This window comes from Erpetoichthys calabaricus, chromosome 10 (assembly GCF_900747795.2).
Source record: "Erpetoichthys calabaricus chromosome 10, fErpCal1.3, whole genome shotgun sequence".
NCBI lineage: Eukaryota > Metazoa > Chordata > Cladistia > Polypteriformes > Polypteridae > Erpetoichthys > Erpetoichthys calabaricus.
In genome coordinates, this window is record NC_041403.2 from 85,676,566 (window position 1) to 85,685,285 (window position 8,720).

An 8,720-nucleotide genomic window follows, 5' to 3' on the forward strand; every position below is an offset into this window, starting at 1 on the left:
GTCTAATTGCTGTCAGGTAGCCACAATACCCTCTGTGCTACCATGAAGAAACTGTTACAGGGTGCAATTACATGTTGGATATTCCTGTGTGTAAATAAAGGCATATACAAGCTCTATGCCAGTCTATGCGTTATCATAACTGCTGCCCCTGTTATGTGATTAAGAGCTGAGGCCAAAACTGGTGTAGGCAAGTCCATCCCAGCATACAACCCACTCATGATCGTGGTTTTGTTTGGAAAATTAAGGAGTCTCCACTTACTAACATGCACCATGCTCTAATGTTTCTTTCTACACAAAAATAATGTATACATTTTACAAAACCTACTGATTTGCTCCATTTCCCTATGTAAGGTTAACTATTTACTCTTCAAGGGATGGTACAAAAATATTAATTTTACAGTTTGTATATATATCATGACTTTGTAACTGTGGCAGAGTACAGCAGTCAGGTTTTATTGTACACTCACCTTTACCAGGAAACTTCAACAGTGACAGCTTGTTTGCACAAGCATACAGGCGGGGATGTGTTTAAACTAATGCATCAGTATTTACAAATTCATTCTGATAGTGCTAGCCATTTAGCAACCTGTAAAATGTTTGACAAGCAATTGCTAAGCAACCTGAGGTGCCTAGATAGTACACTTTTATATAGTGTGTGTGTGTCTATATACAGATATATATATACACATATAAGTGTGTGTATGTTTTTATACATATGATGGTCGACATTGCTTATTTACAATATCAGAAGACATGACAATCACAGTCTGTATGGATTTTTCTCCAGGTTATTTTGGTTTCTTGCCACATCGCAGAGGTTGTGACTCTAAATTGGTTTTGTTTAAGTGACAGGCAGAATGAGTATGTGTGTCCTAAACTGGCATTCTGTCCAGATTTGCTTCCTGATTTGTGCTGGATGCTACCCTCCCTCTCATTTAATCATAAATGTGGATCAAGCTGTTTTAAAGCATGGATGAATGTATACAGTATGAATAGCCTCTCTCAATTACAACCAGATACAAACAGGAGTCAGCCTTGGACAAAACAACGTTCTTTTGCAGGGTACAATCACAAATACTCTGTCCACTTTGAGTTGCCAATGAGTCTAACACTCTTTCTTTGAGAAAACGTGCAAACTGCCACACCAATGGGGCAGGTGCTGGGATTAACCACTGTGTCACTATTCTCTCCATCACACCATACATTTAGGGGAAATAACGAGAAACTTATGTGAATAAAACCAAATTTCTCAAAAAAAACAGAAAGAAAAGAAAATTGTATTTGTATGACAGGACCTTTCAGATTTGATATGTACTCGAATCATAAGGAAAAACCTGCAAGTAGGCTGTGTGGCGCAGAGGTTACGGCTTTGGACCTCAAACCGAGAGATTGTGGGTTCAGATCCCCACCTAACGCAGTGTAACCCTGCGCAAGTCACTTCACCTGCCTGTGTTCGAATTGGAAAAAGAACAGAAATGTAACCAATTGTATCTCAAACGTTGTAAGTCGCTTTGGATAAAGGCGTCAGCCAAACAAATGCAAATTCCCTTAAGCTTAACACTTACCGTATAAATCCTGCGGAGACGAAGTTGTTAACTGCATCTGCCGAGACGGTATTTAGCTTTGAATTCCACTGTTCGTCTGGAATATAGTAGATGTGTAGCTCCACCAACTAAACATAAAACAAAATCAATTCACTTTTTTTTCTGTTTGAAAATTAAAAACAATTGAAACTTCAAGGAAAACTAAATCTGAAAGGAACAAATCGCTCGAATAACCGTGGGAAAAAGCTATGCTATCACTTAATCCCAAGAGAAGAATTTAGTACACATTCACATCACAGCAGTCGGACTTTGTGTACACAAAAGTGTATAATGCTAAAGGTGTCGAAAATCTATTAAAAAATAAAACTATATGGTAAAAGTCCGAAAGCTGAATCAAAAGTAACGAAACCCAGTTCGACTCATGTTGAACTCGTCATACATAATCAATTCATTTTTACCTTATGAGTATCCTACAGTATTCAGTTTGCAAGTCGACTCTGAAAACATGCGTAACTAAACTGGAATGTGTCCCGCTTTGAGACTTTACATACCCCCGCAGTTGGTGGTCGTCTATCCACGAACAACCTGCTCATTTGGGCGAAGTGGATTACCGAAAGCGCATTGTGCCACCTCTTAACGTGGCGCTTCTCTTCGCTGATCAAACCGCTGCGCGACAAATGTGGGCCGTCAGAAGTCAAAAAAATCTGATTACAATAAAACTAAAGATCCTTAATTAAAACGCCACCAAAGTACCCATCTAGCGAAATCCCTGGCGTCTTTAGCTACAGACCGCGCTCAGCACGGAGACGTGAGTGCGATACACAAGAGAGGTGTGCGCGCCGAGCGAAGGGAGCGGCGAGGAAGTAACGCGGTGGACGTGCGCAGCCTGCGTGTCCCTCATACACTCTCGTACACTTTTTACCACTTCTGCAAATGAAGTACTCTTACCTAGCAAACTGTTGGAAATTCTTTCATCGGCAACACAAGTGATTGTGCTTTGTTTAATTGTATTCATTTTGTAAGTGAACTTTAAATAATTGTTCAGTTTTATCTGTAAGGTACCACTTAGGAAATGTCGACCCGCTTATTACTAGCGGTGTACAGACGTAACGTGTTACATCTTGACTAGACATAAAAGTAAGCATTTTACTGTACTCTGTACACATGACAAGGCATATAACTCAAATTTTAGTATTAATATATATCATAATTTTTCGTTAATATAAACAGGTCAACTGATTTTGCAAACCGCAATTAAGCGGGACATTGAGGAGTGTCATCTCAGTTTTGGCAAAGCGAGCGTTGTGCTTCCAGAGGTAATACTATTTTACAATAGCGTTAAAAAGAATTTATTTTTAAAGAGTACTGTATATATTATGACGGTCATATTAAACAACAAAAAATGATAATTGCTCAAAGTATTATTTGGATCAAATACAAGGTATAACGTAATTGATGTGTTACTGTAATTTATGATGCATTATATTTAAGTTGTTTTTAACTTAAAACTCTAACAAGGGCACACTTCTAGAAACAATTTCTTCAAGGTTTTGAGATCTACAGAGTTATTCTGCTGAAGAGGCATCTGTATTACTTTACAGTTCCATGGAGAAGTACAGACAACCACGTTCAAATTACACACTTTGTTGACATTTTTGTTAAAAATAGTATTTGCAACATTGACAGCAAACAATGGCCTTTTATTGAAAATGTTAATATACATTTATGATTTAGTTGATGAACTGAAACAATGTAAATAAATAAAAGTGTGGGGGTCTCAGAACTAATTAGGTTGTTAGTCTCATCTAGCTTTGCTCATGAGATGTTAGTCTGGTCAAGAACTGTCATTAGGATTTGTCAGCCTATGACAACTCCAGAGCCTAATGAATGCTCTGACTCTACAAACATTGTGTAACACTCAACAACCATGGGCTCTTCTAAGTAACTGACTGAGTATCTGAAAATGAAACTAACTCCTGCCCAGAAAGAAGAGGAAGACTATAAAATTATGAGAGGGTTTCCAGCTAGCAATTCCTGCAGTTTTTAATGTCATTAAGAAATGGCTGCTAAGGAGAAACCATGGCTGTCAAGACAACATCTGGAAGACCAAGAAAACTGAAAGAAAGAAGAGTTTGTTTACTGTACAGGAATCCAAAGCACAACCATCATGTGACTGCAAGGGGCCTGAAGGCAGGTTGAGCTGAAAGTGGTGGTCTACAGCTCTGTTATGTACACTGCTCAGTTAGCTTTACATACACAGATGTGTATGTCATAGAAGAGAATCCTTACCTGCAATCTCATTACAGAAAACAACATCTTGGATTTTCAAAACAACATCTACATAACACAGAAGTATGTTGGAACCAAGAGTTGCCAGCAAATGAGGTTAAAGTTAGACTTTATGGACACAACCACAAAAGGTTTGTCCATCCATCCATCCATTTTCCAACCCGCTGAATCCGAACACAGGGTCACGGGGGTCTGCTGGAGCCAATCCCAGCCAACACAGGGCACAAGGCAGGAACCAATCCCAGGCAGGGTGCCAACCCACCGCAGGACACACACAAACACACCCACACACCAACAAAAGGTTTGCCTGGAGGAAAATGGAGTAGGGAGTAGGTCTACTCTGCTTTAGGGTTGTGTGGCAGCTAGTGGCACAAAAAACATTCTGCAAGTACAGGGGAGAATAGACTCCACTAAATATCAACAAATCCCTAAGGAGAATATCAGTCAGTCAGGAAAATGAAGCTGAAAAAAGACAACAATACAAAACAGACTTCAAACTCTACTATGAAGTACCTTAACGATCATAAGTTGAAGAATGGCCTTCGCAATCCCCAGACTTGAACATCAATGTAAATCTGTGGGTAGTTCTTAAATGTGCTGTGTACATAAGGCAGCCTAAGAATATCACACAGGTGGAAACCATCTGCAAGGAAAAACTGGGAGAATTTTTCAAACGAAGAATTCAAACATTCAAAGCAGGCTACAAAAGATGTTTGTTCAAAAAAATGTACTTATTTAGAAGTGTGCCCAAACTTTTGCAAAAGTCACAATTATTCATTTTCTCTCTCTCTTTTTTTAGTTCAGCAAATAAACTGTAACATTAACAATTTAAAAAAATTCTATTGTTTTAGTTATTATTGAATATTTTTTTACTTCAGAAGTCAACAAAATGTGTAATTTGATCAGGAATGTTCACATTTTTGTATGGGATATATACAGGGAGAGACAACTGCATTACGTGGTGAAGAGAAAAATGGTCAAATTTGGCACTCACATTTACAGAAGATGCTCAAGGAGCAGTACAGTGCTCTAAGACATATAGATTAATTTGAATGGAGACTTGTCTCCATCTGAGTGTTTGTGTGTGTGCCTTGTAAACTCAGTCTGAGTGTCAGGCTGAAAGTGGGCCAATTAAGTTCAATAGAAGAATAATTAGCTGCTGTCCTTAATGCTTGATGTTGTTTTTCATTTACCTTTATAGATTGCTTTTACAAGCTATTTTGTATTGAACTGATAGGAAATCAGCTGAAAAAGCTAATTAGTTCTCTGTTATTTTGATATTAGTTTAGAGAATAGGTGGCAGCTTAACATAAGACAATAAGACAAAAACAGCTGAATGAGAGCACACAAGTTTATTCAAAGATAACCTTTAATGGGTTGGATTGTATTCATTTACTGAATGAGCTTACAAACATTAATTGATAATAGTCAAATAATAGTTTTACTTTGTTTTTGAACAACAGCTCCCTATGGAGAACGCTTGAAAGCTCATGAAATACATCTGCATGTAGTATTGGATCACAGCGGCACAAAAGTATTGAAACTGATCTTACTAAACGCAGCATAAAATTGGCGGCACCTGAATTATCTTTCATTGAAGGTGTAACAATACCGAGTGAAACCAAACACTGGGCATATCATTGTTGTTACTAAGGCACCTCTGCCAGCAAGCATGCCAGCAAGTATGCCAGCATTGTGTTGTTTAATGTGCCTAACAGCCCAGGACACACACACATACACCATATTGTTTTATTGTGTGCGCGTGCGTATGTATATACAGTATATATATATATACAGTATATATATATATATATATATATATATATATATATATATATATATATATATATATATATATATACTAGACATTAAGCCTGTTACAATAATGGGCGCTAGAATAGTAGTGCATAAACATTAGTAGGAACAGTCTATATTAAATGGCAAAGGACCGTCTATTTTCTGTTACAGTAATACTGGCTTGTATGTGGCTGTAATATTCGTCACTGTATTGTGTGCCTTTAACTTTCTCTCACAGTAATACGTCTCTCCAGCAAGTATTTTAATCTGTGCTGGCGTGCAGCTGATTATTGTATGTATGGCGTCTCCCCAGCAACGGATTTTATGTGCGCGAAAATAAATCTACTTTTAAAAGTCATCCTATTGTAATATCATGAAAATTCGTATATTTCGGAAAACACTTTACACTTCACCGGGCCAAGTTTGTTAATTGCAAATCTGACACCCTCAGAGTGAACACTTCCACAACAACAAACACTAATCCCACCTCTTTGGGGAAGCTGGTCTCTGCGTCTCAGTACCCGATTGGATTTTTCGTGCGTTATGTTTTAGGTCTTACCTCATTTACCGAAATCCGATTGGATCGGCCGCACGATATTTTATAGGTCCCGCCCTCTCTGTCTTGTGTGACGCGTCAGGCGGCCGTTGAAGCATCGCACTGTGCCCCGCGCATGCGCACTTCACCAGAAGACACACACACACGGACACATGGACGCACACAGGGATTTTATTAAAGAGGATATTATATATATATATATATATATATATATGTATTATATATACAGTACTGTGCAAAAGTTTTAGGCAGGTGTGAAAAAATGCTGTAAACAAAGAATGCTTTCAGAAATATAAATAATGATTGTTTATTGTTATGCAAAGTGAGCGAACAAAAGAAAAATCTAAATCAAATCAATATTTGGTGTTACTACCTTTTGCCTTCAAACCAGCATCAATTCTTTTGTTCATTCACTGCATTTTGTTGATTGATGAAAATAAATGATTAACACTTCCATTTTTGAAAGCATTCTTTGTTTACAGCATTTTTTCACACCCGCCTAAAACTTTTGCACAGTACTGTATATTATTCGCTATATTCATGATGATATTAAGGAGTATGAGACTGTACTACTCTAAAATATAAGGGAAGGAACTTTAAAGTTTGGACTGCTGTGTCAGACTCTTCACCCTGGCCTTTCTTAGTTGAGAAAAGGAATACTCCATTCCTGTGCGTTTGTCCACCTGCAAAAAAAACTCTTTCTTTAGTTGGGAAGCCAGCTTGGAGATTGAACCCAATTTGTCCAGTGAGGTTAGGGACGATCTCTCACCTGATTTTCTGGGACAGATGGAGGGTTGTTCACAACAGGCACTTGCACCTTCAACCTCCTCAGGTGGGGCTGCTGGGGCTGCTGCGTTGGGCTTGGAGGAAGCAGGGGCTGCCACACAGACAGAATTTTCACACTTGCAATGAGCTGACAGCAACCTAGATTTTGCCTTTGAGCATGCACATGTCACAGATGATTGTTACTATGAAGAACAGGAGGGCCCTAGTTTCAAAACTCCTCACTTTTTAGATAAGAACAGCTCCCCTTTCACCAATGCCTATTTTGGATGTCCCTTTCGAGAGAGCTGAGTCAGACATTGTGGGTCCACTTCCCAAGAGTAAGAATGGTTATCAGTACAGTATATGCTTGTGTTGATTGATTATGCAACAAGATATCATGAGGCAGCCGCTTTGCAGAAGGCTAACACGCAGGCTGTTGCTAAGGCTCTGTCGGAGGTTTTCGCTGATATTGACATCCCACACAAGATTTTAACTGACCAGGGTATGGCCTTTACTTCCTATGTAATGAAACAGCTATGTGAGAAACTTGCAATTAAAAAATTGAGCACCACTGTTTTAGACTAAGACAAATGTCCTGACTGAACAATTTAACAAGACTTTAAAGCAGAAGATTCAACTTGTGGCATATGATGATCCAACCTCTTGGGACACGGTGTTGCCCTTTCTCATATTCAGTGTTCATGAATCTCCTCAGGCACCTACCGGCTTAAGTACATTTCAACTATTATTAGGTAGATAGCCACAAGAAGTGTTGGATATTTTTTAGGAAGAATAGACAGAGGTTCATGTTCATGAGGTTAAATTTGTCAGTCGAGTCATTTTGCTCCAGGAACACATTTCTAAATTGTCCTCTATCGCAGTGGAGCATCAGCAATGCGAACAGGAGGCACAAAAATGTAATTATGATAGAAAAAGCAAACTTTGCGAATTCAAAAATGGCAATCGGGTTCTTATTTAATTCAAAATTGACCCACATACTGTAGGTTTCTAGCAAAATGGATGGGTCCTGCAGTAGGTGTGGAACAAATGAGCCCTGTGAACTATTAGGTTAGGATTCACAGCCGGTGAAAGCCCATTCAAATCTAATCTAATTTTTTGAAGGAGTGTCATGATCGTAATGAGGTGTTGGCCACTGCCATGGAAGTCTTTCAGTCTGAGGTTGCAATTGGTTATGATTTGACGGGCAAACAGAAGACTGAGTTACTATCCCTGATCAGAAACAACTCTGATGTCTTTTCTCCCTTGCCTGGCTGGACTGACTTTGCTAGAAACAAGATTGTGACTGATACAGATTAGGTACAGATTAGCCCGTATCGTATACCAGAAGTAAAGAGGAATGTGGTACACGATGAGGTCAAGCAGATGCTCGAGTTGGGTGTGATTCGTGAGAGTAAAAGCGAATAGTGCAGTCTAGTTTTTCTGGTGCCAAAACTGGATGGCTCCTTTAAGTTTTGTATAGATTTTAGATGCCTGAAGAAGATTTTCAAATTTGATGCGCACCAGATACAGCGTATTGATGAGTTACTGGACAAAACCCGGTCAAGCCTTTTATATTTCCACCCTGGATCTCATAAAGATGTAGTTGCAGGGACCATTAGAGGAATCCAGTTGCGAGAAGACCATGTTTGCCACCCTGGATGGGTTGTTCAAATTCACCAGACTCCCATTTGGACTTCATGGTAGGCCTTTGATTTTTCAATGTATGATGGATCAGATTTTCAGGCCTCATTCTGCATATTCTGGAGTGT

General features: G+C 38.9%; 1 protein-coding gene across 2 annotated transcripts in view; it reads right to left on the reverse strand.

The window, feature by feature from the left end:
- Positions 1-2,373, reverse strand: part of spata1 (spermatogenesis associated 1) — a 39,446-nt gene extending 37,073 nt beyond the window's left edge. The window contains exons 1-2 of one of the 2 annotated variants that reach the window (XM_028811540.2): positions 2,096-2,373; positions 1,566-1,672 (exon numbers count right to left, since the gene is read on the reverse strand). In XM_028811540.2, coding sequence (XP_028667373.1) covers positions 1,566-1,672; positions 2,096-2,137 — 149 coding nt within the window. In that variant the 5' untranslated portion in view covers positions 2,138-2,373. The remainder of the gene's footprint in view (positions 1-1,565; positions 1,673-2,095) is intronic. The other variant, XM_028811541.2, reaches the window with a different exon arrangement.
- Positions 2,374-8,720: the final 6,347 nt, after the last annotated feature.